The following is a 21,913-nucleotide window of genomic DNA, read 5'->3' as shown; positions in this document are numbered from 1 at the left end:
CCATGTCCATTTTCTAAGTTACATCCTCAAATTCCAGAAGATTAGTTAAGCATGATTTCCCTTTGTAAATCCATGCTGACTCAGAACGATCCTGTTACTGCTATTCAAATGTTAGAAAATTACTTCTTTTATAATTGACTCAATCATCTTCCCCACCCCCAATGTCAGACTAACTGGTCTATAATTTCCCGTTTTCTCTCTCCCTCCTTTCTTAAAAAGTGGGATAACATTAGCTACCCTCCAATCCACAGGAACTGATCCTGAATCTATAAAACATTGGAAAATGATTACCAATGCGTCCACGATTACAAAAGCCACTTCCTCAAGTACCCAGCGATGCAGACCATCAGGCCCTGGGGATTTATCAGCCTTCAGTCCCATCAGTCCACCCAACACCATTTCCTGCCGAATGTGAATTTCCTTCAGTTCCTCCGTCACCCTAGGACCTCTGTCTACTAGTACATCTGGGAGATTGTGTCTTCCTTAGTGAAGACAGATCCAAAGTACCTGTTCAACTCGTCTGCCATTTCCTTGTTCCCCATAATAAATGCACCTGCTTCTGTCTTCAAGGGACCCACTTACAAAATTCTTAAGGGGTTGGACAGGCTAGATACAGGAAGATTGTTCCCGATGTTGGGGAAGTCCAGAACAAGGGGTCACAGTTTAAGGATAAGGGGGAAGTCTTTTAGGACCGAGATGAGAAAGTTTTTTTTCACACAGAGTGGTGAATCTGTGGAATTCTCTGCCACACAAGGTAGTTGAGGCCAGTTCATTGGCTATATTTAAGAGGGAGTTAGATGTGGCCCTTGTGGCTAAAGGGATCAGGGGGTATGGAGAGAAGGCAGTTACGGGATACTGAGTTGGATGATCAGCCATTAACATATTGAATGGGCGGTGCAGGCTCGAAGGGCCGAATGGCCTACTCCTGCACCTATTTTCTATGTTTCTATTTGTCTTAACTATTTTTTTCCTCTTAACATACCTAAAGCTTTTACTATCCTCCTTTATATTCATGGCTAGCTTACCTTCGTACCTCATCCTTTCTCCCTGTATTGCCTTTTTAGTTAACTTCTGTGGCTCTTTTAAAGTGTCCCAATCCTCTGGCTTCCCGCTCATCTTTGCTGTGTTATATTTCTCTTATTTTTATACTGTCCTTGACTTCCCTTGTCAGCCATGGTCACCTCTTACTCCCCTTAGAATCTTTCTTCCTCTTTGGAATGAACAGATCCTGCACCTTCTGTATTATTCCCAGAAATACCTGCCTTTGTTGTTCCACCGTCTTCCCTGCTGGGGTCTCTTTCCAGTCAGCTCTGGCCAGCTCCTCCCTCATGCCTCCATTGTCCCCCTTGCTCAACTGCAATACTCACACTTCCGATTTTCCCTTCTCCCTCTCAAATTGTAGATTAAAACTTATCATATTATGATCACTACCTCCTAATGGCTCTTTTACCCCGAGTCCCCTTATCAAATCTGGTTCATGACATAACACTAAATTCAGAATTGCCTTCTCCCTGGTAGGCTCCAGTACAAGCTGCTCTAAAAATCCATCTTGGAGGCACTCCACAAACTCCCTTTCTTGGAGTCCATTACCAAGCTGATTTTCCCAGTCTACCTGCATGTTGAAATCTCCCATAACCACTGTAGCACTACCTTTGCGACATGCCAATTTTAACTCTTGATTCAACTTGCACCTTATATCCAGGCTACTGTTTGGGAGCCTGTAGATAACTCCCATTAGGGTCTTTTTATCCTTACAGTTCTGTCCATACTGATTCTACATCTGATTCTATGTCACCCCTTGCAAGGGACTGAATATAATTCCTTACCAACAGAGCAACCCCACCCCCTCTGCCCACCTGTCTGTCTTTTCAATAGGTCATATACCCCTGAATATTCAGCTCCCAGTCCTGGTCCTCTTGCAGCCATGTCTCTGTAATTCCCACAACATCATACTTGCCAATATCTAACTGAGCCTCAAGCTCATCCACTTTATTTTTTTATACTTTGCACATTCAAATACAACACTTTAACTTCAGTATTCACCTCCCCTCTCTCACCAGTCACTATTGGCCCCGACCTTACTCTCTTATCCCTTCTCAAACTTTCCTTCCCATTAATTCAGGAGTCTTTTGCAACTTTTCCTGTAATCACTTCCCCTTTAACACCATCTTTATATTCCCAATTTGTCAATCCCTCCCCCCCACTATTTAGTTTGAACCCACACATGTAGCACTAGCAAACCTGCCTGCCTGCCAGAACATTGGTCCCCTTCCAGTTAAGGTGTAACCAATCCCTTTTGTACAGGTCACCCCTACTCCAGAAGAGATCCCAATGGTCTATAACTCTAAATCCCCTCAGCCATACATTCATATCTCCTATCTCCCTGCCCTCACCAGCACAAGGTACAGGAAGTAATCCAGAGATAACCACCCTAGAAGTCCTGCTTTTCAGTCTTCTTCCTAACTCTATAAACTCACAATGCAGAACCACCTTCCTTTTCCTCTCAACATCATTTGTGCCCACATGCACAACTACTTGTGGCTATTCACCTTCCCTCTTGAGGATGTTCTGAAGTCAGTCCATGACATCTTTAACCCTGGCACCAGGGAGGCAACAGACCATCCTCAAGTCTTGCCTGTCACCACTATGGCTCACCAGTCAATTGTCATCATTGGTATTGGAGCCACCGACCTGTCCACCATTCAGACTGGAAGCATCTTCTGCCCCAACAGGGTGTGTCTGTTCTCACTCAGCACAGCCACCAGGGTCTCCTGCTCTCCACTTGTACTGCCCTTTCGCACAGTCAACCACCTTTGCTCTTACTGTATCCTTGGCATGACAACCTCCCTGTAGGTCATGTCCAGGAAACTCTCATTTTCTCAGATGGATGAGGTCAACCAACTGCTTCGCCAGTTCCCCAACACGTTCACTCAGGAGCTGCACCTGGACACAATTCCTGCAGGTGTAGTTCCCAGACGCTGTTCCTAGAAGCTCCAGCAGTGTCCCTGCCTTCCCACATCCTGCACAAAACACACTGCACCAACATGCCTGCCATTTCTTCAGTGACAAAAATCACAAGTCAAAGTTCAAACAAAAGTAGTCTCCGTGCCTCAGCATCGAAGCCAAAGACTCACACTCCGCCTCCCGAGGCACTCTTGAGTCAAAGACTCGCCCTCCGCCCTCCGCCCTCCGCCCTCCGCCCTCCGCCCTCCGCCCTCCGCCCTCCGCCCTCCGCCCTCCGCCCTCCGCCCTCCGCCTCCACCTCCCCCAGACTGCTCCACTATAGCTGCACTTCCTTTTTATCTGCTACCCAATCAACTACTTTAGGGCTGATTAGTAAATTACCTGAACCTGGGTTTTGGTGCTCTTTTTAAACGGCCTTTATCTGTGAGTCACCTTCTTTTGTAACAAACTTTCCAGCCAATGAACTCTTTACTCTGTTTTTAAACTGCCTGCTTCTCTGAGCTCCATGCAAGTTTACGGGAGCCTCGATTGCCCTGACGTGGGGGCTTTGACCGCCGGCTGTGGGAGCTTCGATCCCCTCGATCGATGGTTCAACTGCCCCGACTGCGAGAGGAAAATGAGGGAAGAAGTTTAGACTTTATTGCCTTCGATCACAGTGAGGAATGTGGGGAATCCGCTGTGGTGGGTGTTTATGTTAACTTTTATGTAGTTGCGTGTCTTGTTGCTTTTTTAGTATGGCTGAATGGTAATTTGCATATCACTGTACCTTAATTGGTACACGTGGCAATTAAAGAGCTTTGAAACCTTTGACCTGAAACGTCACCCATTCCTTCTCTCCAGAGATGCTGCCTGTTCCACTGAGTTACTCTATTTTTTGTGTCTATCTGCAGTTTAAACCAGCATTTGCAGTTCCTTCATACACATAAATACATCCAAACCTTTGTTTAGATCACAAGTGTGTCAAATAACAGATTCCTCTCATTGTTCTGATGGGCCAGCCCTTCATGAACAGAGACTTCAAACATAAGTAAAAAAAGGAAAAAGGTTGTGTGTGTCCAGCAGACATTGCGCAACTTATCTCACAATGGGTTTAGTTTTGTTTATTGTGCGCAGACATGCAAAGGTTCAGGATAAAAATAAGAACTGAAAGTGTCAGAGTTATGGTAATAAAAGTTTAGCAGCAGACATGTTGTGCAAAAGACAAGAGACGCAGATAACAACATAGGCAAAGTGATGGATCAGTGTGGTTGCATGTGGACTGATGTCTGATCTTAGCTGCGATGTTGGTGGAAAGAATGGAGGAAGGTGTGAAGGGGAGGCCAGGTGTTTCCTGGATGGAACATTTAGTGAGTCACTAAACATTGCTTTGACACACCTCTCTGAATAGCCATTAATATTGAAAGGAGTGGGAAAGAGCTGCAAACATTTTGTCTGTTCCTGTGGGAGGGATGCAATTACTTTTGCAGGTTTCTGCAGAGCTTTGGTAAAAGGAGAACACAGAAGGATTTAGACTTGAATAAACATAGCTGCAATCTGATGTGAAAAACTAGTTTCCATTCATTTGAGGTTTTGTCCATGTTTTTCCTGGGAATTTGCATTTCCATGATCCTCCTAAGACCACTTAGTAAGGGCAGATATTTTCATTTAAGAGCCAACCTGCTGTCTTTTGGCTTGGCAAAGATGGAGAAATATTAAGATCTGAATAAAGGAAACTTAGACAATTTCTGCCAATCCTTTCACTGGATGAAGTCCTAAAACTGACTAATCTCAGTTCAATGATTGTACAGCATGCTCTTCTACCAAAAACTACAGCTATAGATTTGCTAGTGTGCCTAACAGTCGGACACAGGGGTGTTTAGTTAAACCTTGTACCTGTATGTCACTATACTCATACATAGGATAATTAGGGCGGCAGAGCAGTGCAGCTTGTAGTGCCGCTGCCTCACAGTGCCAGAGACCCAGGTTCGATCCTGACCTCAGGTGCTGTATGTGTGGAGTTTGTACATTCTCTCTATGATGGCGTGAGTTATCTCCAGGTGTTCCAATGTCCTCCCACATCTCAAAGATTGGCTCTAGTACGGAACATTGGAAACCCCAGCAGTACATTTACATTGCTGGTGTTAACTATACTCAAGGCTGTTGGAGTGTAAGGGAATTAAAGAGTATGGGTAAAGTGGAATTGAAACCAATCAACATTGCCATACTGGATGGAATAGCAAGCTGAGGGGCTCTATCCCTAACTCTGTCCTTGGTTCTTCAAATTTTGTATCCAGAATTTCTTGGGGGCAATTATTAGTTTCCTGACTTTCATCCCATCATAGGACTACAATTGCCAACATGTACTGAACACTCAACAGGTAATTCTGGATTTTTTAATCAGTCCTGGAAAAGTTTTTCACTGGTTATTTTTTGCCTCCATGTGCGGACATTACGCCAGAAAAGTTGAATAATTTGAAATAAAATGTGACTCTAAGACCTTGGTATAAAAGCTGCCTTCTTTTATTGAAGCAAGAGTCAGGGTCATTTCATAAGGCAGCACAGAGGCACAGCTAGTAGAACAGCTGCCTCCCAACGCCAGAGACACAGTTTCAATCTTAACCTCAGGAATTGTCAATGTGAAGTTTGTACGTTTTCCCTGTGATTGTGAGGAATTCCTCTTGGTTGAGCAGTTTCCTCCCACTTGCCAAACATCTTAACTGGACACTGTGAATTGCTCTTATTGTGTAGGTGAATGGTAGATTCTGGGGATCTGAAAAATATGTGGGGAGAATAAAAGAAAGTTATGTAAAATGGATGGTTGATGGTGGGTGTGGGCTCGACGGGCTGAAGGGTCTGTCCCCAAACTGGATCCATGAGTCATAACTACCACCGTTATGTTGATCAACTGTTTTAAAAGAAACATTCACAAAACTAGAAAAACCTGCTGGTTAAAAAAAAAAACCTTGGCCCAATGTCATCTGTTCCAAATAAGTACATGAAATGATTATGGTAAAAAGTATATATAAGGATTATAGGTTTGTCAAACGATTATCTCAATGGTGTCAGGTTAGGTATTATTATCTCAATGGTGTCAGGTTAGGTGTTATCTCAATGGTGTCAGGTTAGGTATTATCTCAATGATGTCAGGATAGGTAAGGGAAGTGCAGCGAGACCTGGGTGTCCTTGTACACCAGACGATGAAAGTTGGCTTGCAGGTACAGCAATGGCATGTTGGCCTTCATAACAAGAGGATTTCAGTATAGGAGTAAAGAGGTTCTTCTGCAGTTGTATAGGTCCTTGGTAAGACCACATCTGGAGTATTGTGTACAGTTCTGGTCTCCTAATTTGAGGAAGGGCATCCTTGTAATTGAGGCAGTGCAGCATAGGTTCACGAGATTGATCCCTGGGATGGCGGGACTGTCATATGAGGAAAGATTGAAAAGACTAGGCTTGTATTCACTGGAGTTTAGAAGGATGAGAGGGGATCTTATAGAGACATATAAAATTATAAAAGGACTGGACAAGCTAGATGCAGGAAAAATGTTCCCAATGTTGGGGGAGTCCAGAACCAGGAGCCACAGTCTTAGAATAAAGGGGAGGCCATTTAAAACTGAGGTGAGAAGGAATATTTTCACCCAGAGAGTTGTGAATTTGTGGAATTCTCTACCACAGAGAGCAGTGGAGGCCAAGTCACTGGATGAATTTAAGAGAGAGTTAGATAGAGCTCTAGGGGCTAGCAGAATCAAAGGATATGGGGAGAAGGCAGGCACGGGTTACTGATTGCGGATGATCAGCCATAATCACAATGAATGGCGGTGCTGTTTTTCTATGTTTCTATCTATGTTAAACTTTCGATTTATCTCAAGAATTATGTTTGTTATAATGTATGCAGATGGTTAAATGTGAAATGAACAATCCGCAAGTTAGTGGAAAAGTATATTCCAATTATTTTGCTATAAATCCTGGAGTAGGCAGTACAAAAATTGAGCAGGTTGCTGATAGTGAGGAAGGAAGCTATAGACAATAACTGAAATTGGCAAAGGGCATGAGGAAATTACTTTACAAAGGGGAAGTGAACACAGAAAAGGAACATACTGTCAATGATCAGATACTTAAAGATATACACTAAACAGGTGGTATTGTAGATAGTGAAGATGGTTGTCATAAATTGTGGCAGGATCTTCATCAGTTGGGCAGGTGGAGTGAGGAATGGTTTATGGAGTTTAATACAGAGAAGTGCAATGTGTTGCATTTTGGAAAGTCTAACCAGGGCAGGACCTACACAGTAAATGGTAGGGCTCTGGGAAGTGTTGTAGAGCAGAGGGATCTAAGAGTGCAGATACATATTTGCTTGAAAGTGTCATCACAAGTAGAAACGATGATCAAGAAGGTTTTTGCCACATTAGTCTTCATAGACAATAGACAATAGGTGCAGGAGTAGGCCATTCGGCCATTCGAGCCAGCACCACAATTCAATGTGATCATTCAAGATTCAAGATTCAAGAATGATCATAGCTAATCATTCTCAATCAGCACCCCGTTCCTGCCTTCTCCCATTCTGCATATTGAGTATATAAGACTGGAGGTCATGATACAGTTGTATAAGGCATTGGTGAGGCCACATTTAGAGTATTGGGTTCAGTTTTGGCCACCCTGTTCAAAAGAAAGAAAGACTTACATTTACACAAAGGCCTTCACACTATTTCTTCCAAAGCAGATTATAAGATCGTAAATGAAAGGAGTAGAATTAGGTCATTCGGCCCATCAAGTGTACGCCATTCAATTATGGCTGATCTATCTTTCCCTCCTAACCCCATTCTCCTACCTTCTGCCCATAACCTCTGTATTTGTACTAATCAAGAATTACAGATGGCAGTAGAGGCTAATTCACTGGATGAATTTAAAAGAGAGTTAGATAGAGCTCTATGGGCCAGTGGACTCAAGGGATATGGGGAGAAGGCAGGCACGGGTTACTGATTGTGGATGATCAGCCATGATCACAATGAATGGCCGTGCTGGCTCAAAGGGCCAAATGGCCTCCTTCTGCACCTATTTTCTATGTTTCTATGTCATCTATCTATCTCTGCCTTAAAAATATCCACTAACTTGGCCTCCACAGCCTTCTGTGGCAAAGAATTCCACAGATTCACCACCTTCTGACTAAAGAAATTTCAGTCCAGTGCCGACAAACAATAGGCAATAGACAATAGGTGCAGGAGTAGGCCATTCGGCCCTTCGAGCCAGCACCACCATTCAATGTGATCATGGCTGATCATTCTCAATCAGTACCCCGTTCCTGCCTTCTCCCCATACCCCCTGACTCCGCTATCCTTAAGAGCTCCATCTAGTTCTGTCTTGAATGCATTCAGAGACTTGGCCTCCACTGCCTTCTGAGGCAGTGAATTCCACAGATTTGCAACTCTCTGACTGAAAAAGTTTTTCCTCATCTCCGTTCTAAATGGCCTACCCCTTATTCTTAAATTGTGGCCCCTGGTTCTGGACTCCCCCAACATTGGGAACATGTTTCCTGCCTCTAACATGTCGAACCCCTTAACAATCTTATACGTTTCGATAAGATCCCCTCTCATCCTTCTAAATTCCAGTGTATACAAGCCTAGCCGCTCCAGTCTTTCAACACTCATCATAGGTTAATCTACTAATTCCTGGGATCATTCTTGTAAACCTCCTCTGGACCGCCTCCAGAGCTAGCACATCCTTCCTCAGATATGGTGCCCAAAATTGCTCACAATATTCCAAATGTGGCCTTACCAGTGCCTTATAGAGCCTCAGCATTACATCCCTGTTTTTGTATACAAACCCTCTTGAAATAAATGGTAGCATTGAGTTAGCTTTCTTCACAACCGATTTGACTTGCAGATTAACTTTATGGGGAATCTTGCACCAGCACTCCCCCATCTGTTCACACCTCCATTTTTGGATTCTCACCCCATCTACGCCTTTATTCCTTCTACCAAAATGCATGACTCCACACTTTGCTGCACTATATTCCATTTGCCACTTCTCTGCCCACTATCCTAACCTGTCCAAGTCCTTCTGCAGAGTCCCTGCTTTCTCTATACTACCTGCCCCTCCACCTATTTTCATATCATCCGCAAACTTTGCCACAAAGCCTTCAATCCCCTCGTCCAAATCATTAATATACAACGTGAAGTGTAGCGGCCCCCAGCATGCACTATTGCGGAACTCCAGTATTATAGGGAAGATGATGTTAAACTGGAAAAGGTGCAGGAAAGGTTGAAAAGAACAATTTTAGACAGGTACATGGATAGGATGGGTTTAGAGAGATATGGGCCAAATGCAGGCAGCTGGGACTAGTGTAAATGGGACTTTGGTCAGTGTGGGTAAGTTGGGCTGATGGGCCCGTTTCAACATTGTGTGACATTATAACTATGACTCGATGTGGGAATGCTTAGACGGGACATTCTCTAGTAAATCTAGCATCTGGTTATAGGTGATAGCTGGACCCACTGTCTGAGGTAGTGGAGGCAGAACCATAGTTAACAGGTACTGAGGTGTTTTAAACATACTGTGTTCTGGAGGGTAAGCGATGTATCTTTTAAATGATTGAGCATTTCATCACCTCATTTTCTCCATATTAACTGTTGTAGTGGTCTGGACTTGGCCAGAAATAGGCTAGGCGCCAGGCAGGTTTCAAAAGTTCTTTAATGAAGGTTGTGAGCATCCACTCACAACGGGTTCCACTGAAGGGATGAACCAATCCCCCAAAACCCCTGAGTAGAAACCCCATAGCCTGTGGGCAGTCCCTCATCCCTGTCCGTCAAGTGCCGAGGGGACTGACCCTAGGAGTGGCCTAATACCCAGGGACCGCCACAGGACCCCCCCCCCCCCCAAGAACCAGAGGCACGAAACGGACAGGAGGGCGCACGAGGCAACCAGCCTGGGTGCGCACCACGCCCGGCACAGGAACCGGCGACCGACCGACAGGTGGAGGGGATGGAGCAGACACTGCAGGAGGTAACCTAGATGGAGGGCGACCTTGCAGGCGGGGCCGCACAACCAGCACCGGCCGATCAATGTCAACATGCGCTGGCTTCAGCCGCGCAACCGAAACGGTCTCACTCCGACCCCCCCATGTCCAGGACGAATGTGGACAAGCCATGTTTCAGGACCTGGAAGGGGCCCTCGTACGGCTGCTGGAGAGGTGTCCAATGAGCGTCCCTGCGCAGGAAGATGAACTGGCAGTCTTGCAGAGCAGGAGGAATGTGCGGACGGAAGGACCCATGATGAGACGTGGGCACCGGCGCCAGCCTGCCCACCGTCCTGTGGCGGTAAGGTTTAACTCGCCTCGCAGTCGCCTGGTCCAGAGTGCCGACGACGTAGAAATATTTGGTTTCATCCAACGTCACGCCCTGCACAGCAAACTGTGCCTGTGCCTGCTGGAACCAGACATCAGGCTCTTCGGTCCACAAAGTTGGGAGCTTTAGCGTGACGGCTTTGAGGTCGACGGGACCGGGTTGTAAATCATCCTAGTCCATCACGACGCGTGATGAACGTCGGGGTCACCAGTTCAGTGGCCTGGACGTGGCCAGAAATAGGCTAGACGCCAGGCAGGTTTCGAAAGTTCATTAATGAAGGTTGTGAGCATCCACTCACAACGAGTTCTACCGAAGGGATGAAACACTCCCCCAAAACCCCTGAGTAGAAACCCCTTAGCCTGTGGGCAGTCCCTCGTCCCTGTCCGTCAAGTGCCGAGGGGACTGACCCTAGGAGTGGCCTAATACCCAGGGACGGACCGCCACACTGTAATGGTTATGGGGCATGAGGTGCTGTCCCATAGTGTGCATGGCCCTGGGAAGATATGATGGTACAGAGGCTAAAAATTGAGACTAAGCTGAATGCCTCCTTTTTTACTCAACACAGAGAAGATAAATTAAAATGGTGACACAAAGTGCTGGAGTAACTCAGCGGATCAGGCAGAGCATGAAAAAGGGTCCCAACCCAAAATGTCAACTGCCCATGTTCTCCAGAGATGCCGCCTGACCCACTGAATTACTCCAGCACTTTGTGTCCTTTTTAGTAAACTAGCATCTGCAGTTCCTTGTTTCTAAATTCATATGGTACCTTTTGCATAAAGATTTCCACACTTCCCCAAGTGTGTTTACTTGAATACATTGGTATATGACTTACCAAGCTTTGCCTTATGAATGGACCAGATCAATTCATATTATATGTAACCTTCTGAACTTTCTGAAAATGCTCCTCTTGAATCCCCTAAAACCCTTTTTATTGATTCAATCAATAACACTCAGAACAATTCGGACATGATTCTATTAATCCATAGGGATGTAAACAATTTCTTAGCAATGCTTTTCATCCTCAAGGCATTTTCATTCATTTAACAAAAATAAAAAGGATTTCATGGAAACCTTTTTTTTTTACCTGAGCAAATGCAATAAAGAGAAGTTGGTTGTGGTTGTATTTAAGGCCAGGAAGGAGACGTTCAGGACCATGATCTCGAATCCATTTCTGATAAGCCTGGAGTACAAAGGGGAAGGCTGTTGGCTTGGGTTCACACATTTATCAACATGACCACTTTGTACAACAACTGCAACTGTACTTACATAGTAGGCAAGTTTAAGGCCTCCCATGTCAGCGATGTTTTCTCCAAGTGTGAGTTGGCCATTGACCTGCAGAGGGAGACAAAGAGTGCTGAAGGAAATAGACCCAGGAACATCCTATAATGTACAATTATTCCCTTTCAAATCCAAATCGTTTTTTTAAAGATGACGCAAGCCTCCTGTAACTGTGTGTGGGTGCCGGGTGAGACAGGTATTTAATGTTGACTCAAATTCCTAGTTGTGCATGATCATTTCCATCTATTATGAAGAAAACTAGCAGATGATAGAGGTGTAGGAAACATAGAAAATAGGTGCAGGAGTAGGTCATTTGGCCCTTCGAGCCTGCACTGCCATTCAACATGATCATGGCTGACCATCCAAAATCAGTAACCCGTACCTGCTTTTCCTCCATAATCCATGGAAGGAACTGCAGATGCTAGTTATTGCAGAGTAACTGTAGATTTACTCCAGCATTTTGTATCCATCAGCAGATGATAGAGGTGGCTTTAGAGATTGTGGGGGGCTCATGTTGTCGACCTCCCCGTGGTGAGCCCTGTCAACTGACCTCAGTCAGGCGAACAACAACAAACAGCGACAGCAGAAGCAGCTTCATAACTTCTGCTGCCTCAAGAAGAAGAAGAGATTGTGGAGGTTCTGAAATAGGTGGCTTTAGAGATTGTGGAGGCATTAGCTGTGATCTTTCAGAGATCACTACAGTCAGGAATGGTTCCAGAGGATTGGAAAATTGCAAATGTTACTCCACTATTCAAGAAGGGAGCGAAGCATAAGGGGGGGATATGCAGTGAACTCTTTTCAGCTCACATTCTTCTATAGGTGTACTGTAGAGAGCATACTGGCTGATCACAACCTGGTTTGGTAAGGTGAACACCCAAGAATGAAAGAGGCTGCAGAAAGTGGTAGACATGCCCAGCCATCACAGGTACTGACTTCCCATCCATCGAAGGGATCTACAGGTGGCACTGCTTCAAAAATGCAGCTAATATCATCAAAGACCCACACCACCCTGACCACACTCTCATCTTTCTGCTACCATCAGAAAGATGGTACAAGAGCCTAAACAGCTTCTTTCCATCAACCATCGGACTCTTGACCACTGCACAACACTAACCACTACCTCAGTATTGATCTACTATAGAACTTTTACAGGTTGCAATTTGTATTTCAGCTTAGTTATTGAGTATAATTGATAATTTATTGCTCATTGCATATTTATTTGTTGTGTTGTTGCATTAAAGATGCTGCAAGTAATAATTTAATTATTCCAGTCCTGGTGCAGATGACAAACAACTGACTTTTTGCAATGTTGTTAAAAATAAATGATGAACAAATTCCATCGAAGCTTTATGACATCTGCACTCGGTGCTGTTTAATGTAAACAGAATACGGAGAAATTGGGCAATAATATTGTTTTACATAGAAAACAATATATGTGATCTGATATATGTGCCTTTTTTCGGTGTGGTAATAAATTGCGGCTCCACCCAATCACTTGAGTGGATGAAAAGATACCATGGATCTATTTCAGGGAAGAGCAGATGAGGGATTATCAGTGTCCTTGTCAATATTTAACCTTTAACCAAAACAGAATATTTGTTCATTTTCAGGTTGTTATTTGTGGGAATTCTCTCTATAGAAACTCAGACTCCAATATTTCCTACAATCGTGATTAGACCTCCAGAAGTACTTCATAATCTGCTTTGGAGAACATGAAGGCCTCTGTGTAAATGTAAGTCTTTCTTTCTTTGCTTTCCTTTAGGTAAATGATGGATTCAGAATGTAAGCTCAGATAATGAAAACAATGCAATGAAGCACAGATGCCAAAATGTGCACTGGGACATTTATGGTGTTGATTCCAGGGATATCTACCCACACTGCCCACACTATACAATATCAGGGAACTAACAAAGTTCGATGGCTTTGGTCATGGATGTAATGGATCCGCCTTGAACAGAATATCATCATGACTATTATGATTTAAATATTTTTATGTGTGATCTAAATCTTTGTGTTCTACCTCACTCTCCGTAGGTTGCGATGTTGTGCTGAGGACTGTACATTGGGGATAAGGTTGACGGCACATGTCTCAGTAAAACTGACGTCCTTGACAGTGTCTTGTTGGTTGTTTACCTTATGCCTGCAACATACAGGCCTGAAATGTGTCTTTACTAGTTTTGGAGGAATAGCATTGCCATCCATGCCATGCTGGGCATGTACACATTTCAGTTAATATTCTGCAAAACAAGAAATTAAAAATTTCCAACCAAAATCCTGAAAAGATTTAATTTGCACAGCTTAATCCATGGAAGCTATCATAATGACCACACCTAAAAAGACAATAGCCTGAGAACCTCTTCTTGAGACTACATTTATCTCTTGGGTTGCATACGTGGGCATCCTAGATATCTCAGCCATTTGTTACTTACTTTACCCTTGAATATTGTACAACACATGGTACAAATATATATATGTTTATTTTTTTAAAGTAACCTTTGTAAAATTTATGATTCACATGAAATAAACATCATACCCTTTGGTCATAGACAGTAAAGTTTTCATAGAGATTGGCAATGCAAAGTGCTCGTATTATAAATTTCTCGTAGGATTCTTCTGTCCACCATTTTTTCAGATTGCCATATTTATCATAATGACTACCTGAAATCAAAGATTTATAAAGTTACATCTTTACAACGCATGTTCCATTTTATTACTTACAAATGTGTTATCATAAGGAGCTCCTTACCACCATTTCAGTTCCCTCCACCCACCCTCCGTAGAGTTTACGGCTCCAATGAAAGTATCTCTTTAATATTTTATGTTTAACCAACAAAACCGTCACAGCTAAAGTTCCAAGAATGGAATTAGATCCAGAATCATTCAGGAGACAGTTATACTTTGACTTGGTTATTTTATATTTATATGTGGAAAATCAATGTAGAATGAGAATAGGATACTTTATGAAATTTTGCAACATTTTATGTAACTCTCTCAATGTACATCTCACATAATTATGCAAGTTAATAAAAGGAATGGCACTTAGTAATATTTATTTTATTCTCTTTTTGCAAAGAGTAAAGCAAGTCTGCCAACTTTTGTCACTGCTACCAAAACAGGTATCAGAACTGATTTTGGGTAGAGATAGTCAAGCCTCCAGATGAAAAGGGTGCAAATCGTCAAAGGTTTTTTTGGAATTTCTTCTTTGGATAGGTGATGTAAATGATAATATATATTTAAAACATCTTATATTATCATTAACTGAACACAAACAGTTTCATTTCTTGCTCTAAATGTACATCTCCATCCCATGGAATGTAACCTCCAGAGTGGCCATTAGAATATCTTCTAAACCAAATGTGCACATAAGAAAGTGCATTAATTAGCTTTCAGATTAGGGACTGTTAACAGAATGCTATTAGTTTATTATTGTCATGTGTACAGAGAAACAGTGAGAAACTTGTGTTTGCATGCTGTCCAGTCAAATCAGATCATACACACATGAATACAATCAATCCATACCCAAGTACAAAAGGAAGTGGAAAGAAAAAATATACCAGAGTGCAGAATATAGTGTTATAACATTGTCATGCATTCTCTTTATCATATCAATCCCTACCTTCTCTGCAATTTTCCCAATGAATGGCAGGGCTCTGGGGCGTGTTGCAGAGCAAAGGGATTTAGGAGTGTAGGTAGATAGTTTCCTGAAAGTGGTGTCACTGGCAGATAGGGCGGTCAAGAAGGATTTCAGTACACTGACCACATCAGGCAGGGTATTGAGTACAGAAGTTAGGATGTAATGTTGCAGTTGTACAACATGTTGGCAAAGTCGTATTTGGAGTATTGTGTTCAGTTTTAATCACCCTGTTATAGGAAGGATGTCATTAAACTAGAAAGAGTGCTGAGATTTATGAGAATGCTGCCAGGACTCAAGGGAGGCGTTGGGCAGTCTGGAACTTTATTCCTTGGAGCACAAGGAATTAGACCATATCTTACACTTGAGAGAACTCTCCTAATAATTTAATCCTATCAACGTTTTGCTAATTTTTTGTTGTACATCTCCAAGACGAATATATCTTTCTCGAGCTGCTTTGCACATAACTAGACACATGTTTCCACAAAGTCTAACTAGTGTTCTATAACACTTACCCTGTTGCACTGCAGGTCCTGTAAGATAAAGACGAAGCTTCTGATAGTTTAAAAACTTTTTTTGCTATTTTGCTATGAACCTTCAGAGATATTCTGATAGGTAAACAAATAGAGTCATAGAGTGATACAGTGTGGAAACAGGCCCTTCGACCCAACTTGCCCACACCGGCTAACATGCTCCAGCTACGCTAGTCCCACCTGCCACCATTTGGTCCATATCCCTCCAAACCTGTTCTATCCATGTACCTGTCTGACTGTTTCTTAAATGTTGGGATAGTCCCTGCCTCAACTACCTCTAGCAGGTAGTTGTAACTTTATTTGAAAGTGTACCTAGCCACTTGTGTCATGATCTTTACAGTGGAGGGTAATGATAAAGTGCAGAGTAACAGATAAATTAACAGCCAGAATTTATACCACTGTTTCCTTCCATAGAATAAAGTTACATCACAAACATACTGCAATGTTGCCAAATCTCAATCTACGAATAATAATATGAGAAAACACTACAGATACCAGAAATTTGAAAGATATGCAGATGACACTACCATTGTGGGCCGGATATCAAATAATGATGAGATGGAGTACAGGAAGGAGATTGAGAACCTCGTGTCCTGGTGTTGAGACAACAACCTTTCTCTCAATGTCAGCAAGACAAAGAAGATAGTGATCGACTTCAGGAAGTGAAGCGGTACACAGACCCCAGTTTGCATTGACGGTGCTGAAATAGAGATGGTTGAAAACCTCAAATTCCTAGGAGTCAATATCACCAACAACCTCTCCTGGACAACCCACATTGAAGCAATGACCTAGAAAGCACATCAACACATCTACATCCTTAGAAGACTTAGGAAGTTTGGCATGTCCCCAACAACTCGCACCAACTTTTACTGATGCACTAAAGAAAACATTTTATCAGGATGGTTTGGGAACAGCTCCATCCAAGACTGCAAGAAATTGCAGCAATTTGTGGATGTAGCCCAGACCATCACACAAACCAACCTCCCTTCTATTGACTCCATCTACACCTCACGTTGCCTTGGCAAGGCCTGCAGCATAATCAAGGACAAGTCATACCCTGGCCACTCCCTCTACTCCCCTCTCCCATCGGGCAAAAGGTATAGACGTGTGAAAATGCACACCACCAGATTCGGGGACAGATTCTTCCCAGCTGTTATCAGGCAACTGAATCATCCTACCACAACCAGAGAGCAGTGTTGAATTGCTATCTACCTCTTTGATGAGCCTCGGACTCTCCTTGATCGGACTTGCTGGCTTTACCTTGCACAAAGTGTTATTCTATTATCATGTATCTATACACCATAAATGGTTTGATTGTGATCATGTATTGTCTTTCTGCTGATTGGTTAACATGCAACAAAAAGCTTTTCACTGTACCTCGGTACACGTGACAATAAGATTATAAGATCATAAGTGATAAGAGTAAAATAGGCCATTCGGCCCATCAAGTCTACGCCATTCAATCATGGCTGATCTATATCTCCCTCTTAACCCCATTCTCCTGCCTTCTCCCCATAACCTCTGACACCTGTACTAATCAAGACTCTATATATCTCTGCCTTAAATGTATCCACTGACTTTGCTTCCACAGCCTTCTGTGGCAAAGAATTCCACAGATTCACCACCCTCTGACTAAAAAAAATCCTCATCTCCTTCCTAAAAGAATGTCCTTTAATTCTGAGGCAATGACCTCTAGTCCTAGACACTCCCACTAGTGGAAATATCTTCTCCACATACACGTTATCCAAGCCTTTCATTATTTTGTACATTTCATTGAGGTCCCCCTCATTTTTATAAACTCCAGCATGTACAGGCCCAGTGCCATCAAATTCAAATGTTCATCATATCTTAACCTACTCATTCCTGGGATAATTCTTGTAAACCTCCTCTGGACCCTCTCCTGAGCCAGCACATCCTTCCTCAGATATGGTGGCCAAAATTGTTCACAATATTCCAAATGCGGCCTGACTAGCATCTTACAGAGCCTCAGCATTACATCCCTGTTTTTGTATACAAGCCTTCTCGAAATAAAAGCAATAAACTAAACTGAAGCAGGTCACCATTTGTGACTGATGCCTAACTTCGACTGCTTCCAGGGTTTTACTCTTTATTCCATTACACTGTTCTGTTGGCACAATTAATATAACAATTAATATAACATTCATTTATAGATATTCCCAATTCAATCCAATGGATTGGATCTATTTCCACGTGCTCAGCATTTTAATTGATATTCCTTGGAGTGCAGGAGGATGAGGGGTGATTTATTGAGGTATATAAAATCATGAGAGAAATAGATCTGGTAGATGCGCAGAGTCCCTTACCCAGAATAGCTGAACGGAGGACCAGAGCGCACAGGTTTGATATGAAGAATTAGATTTAGCTCCTAGGGCTAAAGGAATCAAGGGATATTGGGAAAAAGCAGGAACGGGGTGCTGATTGTGGATGATCGGCCAAATGGCCTACTCCTGCACCTATTTTCTATGCTTCTATGAAGGGGAAAAGATTTAATAGGAATCTGAGGGCTAACTTTTATAGACAATAGGCAATATGTGCAGGAGTAGGCCATTCGGCCCTTTGAGCCAGCACCGCCATTCAATGTGACCATGGCTGATCCCCGTTCCTGCCTTCTCCCCACACCACCTGACTCCGCTAACATTAAGAGCTCTATCTAACTCTCTTGAGTTAGAGAGAGAGTTTTCCACACAAAGGGTGGTAGGTGTATAGAACAAGCTGCCAGAGGCAGTTTGAGGCAGGGACTATCCCAACATTTAAGAAACAGTTGGACAGGTATATGGATAGGACAAGTTTGGAGGGATATATGGACCAAACATGGGTACGTAGGACTAGTGTAGCTGGGACATGTTGGGCTGAAGGGCCGGTTTCCACACTGTATCACTCTCTGACTCGATATTGAATCTAATCAGTCAATCTTTTTTTTTTTTAAATCTTTCCTGTTGGATACTTTATCGTCTTCATTTTCTATGCAAACTGATATAAAGTAGCTGAACACTTCATATAAAGCTACTTCCAAATGGTATTCAGCATTGATGTTTTCTGTGCAGGTAATATTTAATTCACTGTTAACCTTGGCATTTCATCAAAGCACCACCACGTATACTGTCACCTTGTTTATGTGCAAGAATTTGACTATAATCAGCAAAGGATTTAATGATCATGCATTCCCAGAAACTTACAAAAGAAGTGGAAGTTACTTGATCCAATCATACAGCTCAGAAAGACAGTGCAAGATGCTGCTGAGCCTAAAACTTACCCCAGTCATCATAACCGTGGGTCAGCTCATGCCCAATGATAGTTCCAATACCTCCATAGTTAAGGGACCTAAAAACAGATTTACTGGACATAAAGCAACTTGTACTTATTTTAGATGATTATGAAAATTAATGTATACTGTATTTGTACTGGAAATATTTTGAACTTGTAATACTTACTGAGGAAATTCAGGATCATAAAGTGGAGGCTGCAAGATTCCAGCTGGAAATACTAGGAAAGAGAATACACATTCTGACTGCATCAGCATATTACATCTTGACATCTTGGTTCTTGATAAGTTTACTTCTGCCACTAGAATAAAGTTACTTTCCATTTTGTCAGTATGCCTGCAGCAAGTGTGTGTGTGCCCAGGATAAATACACTCAAAGGGAAGTAGATTGGACAAAGAAGAATATGAGGATGTCCTATTTTTGTCTTGTATTGCCTTGGAGCAAATATTTAGTTGCATCAAGATGAAATCGCCACAAGATGAAAGGTTCATTGTTGAAAACAATAGTTGTTCTATAAAATAATGGCAATTTAGAACAATGAAATGTTTGTGCGGGTTTGTGCCCAGTAATATGGAAGCAGAACCCTGATAAATGTAAGAAACAAATAAGAAACAAACAAATAAGGAACAAAGTCCGTACTTAGAATCATTTTTTATTCCATGTGAAAATCAAAAGACTGGAGTAGTTGGTAGTTTGAAATAAATCAGAAAATACTCAACAAGTCAGACAGCATCTGGATAGAGAAAGTGAACTACGTTTCAGGTCAAAAACACTACATCACAGCTGGAATGTAAGAATACAAGTAGTTTTAACTTACAGAGGGTGGGGAAGGATGGAGACTCAGGGATTGTCTCACAGGGTGAAGCCAACTTTGCCAGATTATCCCAATATATATGGAGCTGTTCAATAACTTAATGAAGGAAGTCAGAGAGGGAGAGAACAAATATGTAAAAACTATGGAATGCAAACTTGAGATGAAGATGAAGTCTGAAATCGAAAGGAGAAATCAGGTAGTGTCTGTGGAGAAGATAACCTAGAAGTTCACACAATTAGCCACTTCTGATAGAAACAGAAGAGGCAAGTTACTGATCTAAAACAAAGCACAAAGTGCTGGAGGAACTCAGTGGGTCAGGCACCATCTACGGAGAGAATAGACAGATAAGGTTTCTGATCAGGGCCCTTCTTCAGACTGATGTTACCTGATCTTGTTGAATTATTCAATAGTGTCCAACAGCTGAAGCATACCTTCTTAAAGACAGGCTGTGTTCTTTAAGCTTACATCGGGTATCTAGAACAGAACTGAATGCCAAAGGGAGATAGGTCAGATGGGATTGGGATGAAGAATTAAATTGATTGCCGAATTGTCGTTCAGGTGTCCTGCAGAGTGTCGCCCAATTTGCATGTTGTTTCTCCAGTGTAAGGGAGACCACTCCGTGAATTCCAAATGAAACACTAGAAGAGTGCATTGCAAGGGAATCACTGCTTCACCTGAAAAGACTGTTTTGGTTTTGGGATGGAGGGAAGGCAAATGGGTAAGTGTGGCATTTCCTGCAATAATGAGGTCAAGTATCATGAGAGGGAGACTGGTTGGTGGAGATACAAGTGTGAACCAGGTGGTCATAAAGGGAATGGTTCTTTTGCACTGCTCTAAGGAAAGGAGATGTGTCTAGCGCTGGAACCTCTGAAAGTGATGAAAATTATGAAGGACAAGACCAAGTGGACCCGTTGAACCCAAACCTCTCCTGCATTGGTGCAGCACCCTCATCTCCTCCCTCCCCCCTCCTCACCCTCACCGCTCTCCCCCACTCCCCCTCCCCACTCCCCCTCCCCTCTCCCCACCTCCCACGCTTCCCAACCCTCCCCCTCCCCTCCTCCCCCTCTCCTCCTCCCCTCCCCCTCCCCCCGCTTCCCCCTCCCCGTCCATCCTCCCTCCCTCCCTCCCTCCCTCCCTCCCTCCCTCCCTCCCTCCCTCCCTCCCTCCCTCCCTCCCTCCCTCCCTCCCTCCCTCCCTCCCTCCCTCCCTCCCTCCCCCTCCCACCACTTCCCCACTCCCATCCCACCCTCTTCCCCTCCCCTCCTTCCCCTCCCCCCTTCCCCTCCCCCTTCCCCACCCCTTCTTCCTCTCCCCTTCTCCTCCCCCCTTCCCCTCCCCCTTCCCCTCCCCCTCCCCTCCCCCTACTCCATCCCCCTCAACCCCACTTATCCTCCCTCCTCCCCTCCCTCCTTCCCCCCCTCCCTCCACCCCCCCCTCACTCTCCCCCCCCTCCCTAGGAGATAGATTTAAACTTTTAAATGTGAATAATTTAAAAAATATAACACCGATTTCAATGAAACTTCTTCCATTAGCACCAAAGGGACGACGGTGAGTAAGGTGGGCCTAAAATTGTCATGCTATCGTGAACCGTTTTGGCTGTAGTTCAGGAACAAACAAACAAACAAACAAACAAACAAGAGTTTTAGTATATAGATGATTGATTGCAAAAAGGTGAGAACCAGAGGAATCCTCTCCTTGCATTTATTCTATTCTCTTCTCATCTGAGAAAAAACAAAAGGAATGTATGACAGAAAAGAATGCAAAGTCCATCTGTGTAACAATAGCTGGTGATCAACTGCCAACACAACAAATGCTGCCTGAACAATCGTCATGTAATTTATCGGAGGTAGTGACAACCCTGTGTGGCTGTGGTGTGTACTTTGATGTTCATTGGGCACGATAAATCTCCACATAAAGTTTCTTGATAATCTCAAATCTGTGATATTGAGGAAATGTGAGGGCTTGGGGAATTATTATTAATGAAATGGTTTAAATGGGAACAAGGCCTTCTTAAATGTGCTCTGAATTAACTACTTCATGTTGCGTGGATGAATTGCTCCTTGAGAATTGATGCATTTGAAGGATTTCAGTTA

The 21,913-nt window shown here is 43.2% G+C and overlaps 1 protein-coding gene across 1 annotated transcript in view; it reads right to left on the bottom strand.

Moving 5' to 3' along the window:
• Positions 1-21,913, bottom strand: part of ecel1 (endothelin converting enzyme-like 1) — a 92,571-nt gene that overhangs the window by 18,182 nt on the left and 52,476 nt on the right. The window contains exons 11-15 of the mRNA XM_078410079.1: positions 19,175-19,226; positions 18,997-19,064; positions 14,092-14,216; positions 11,547-11,612; positions 11,365-11,460 (exon numbers count right to left, since the gene is read on the bottom strand). Of these exons, the coding sequence (XP_078266205.1) occupies positions 11,365-11,460; positions 11,547-11,612; positions 14,092-14,216; positions 18,997-19,064; positions 19,175-19,226 (407 nt within the window). The remainder of the gene's footprint in view (positions 1-11,364; positions 11,461-11,546; positions 11,613-14,091; positions 14,217-18,996; positions 19,065-19,174; positions 19,227-21,913) is intronic.

The sequence above is a fragment of the Rhinoraja longicauda genome, chromosome 13 (genome assembly GCF_053455715.1).
Source record: "Rhinoraja longicauda isolate Sanriku21f chromosome 13, sRhiLon1.1, whole genome shotgun sequence".
Lineage (NCBI taxonomy): Eukaryota > Metazoa > Chordata > Chondrichthyes > Rajiformes > Arhynchobatidae > Rhinoraja > Rhinoraja longicauda.
This window is presented reverse-complemented; position numbering and strand designations above follow the sequence as displayed.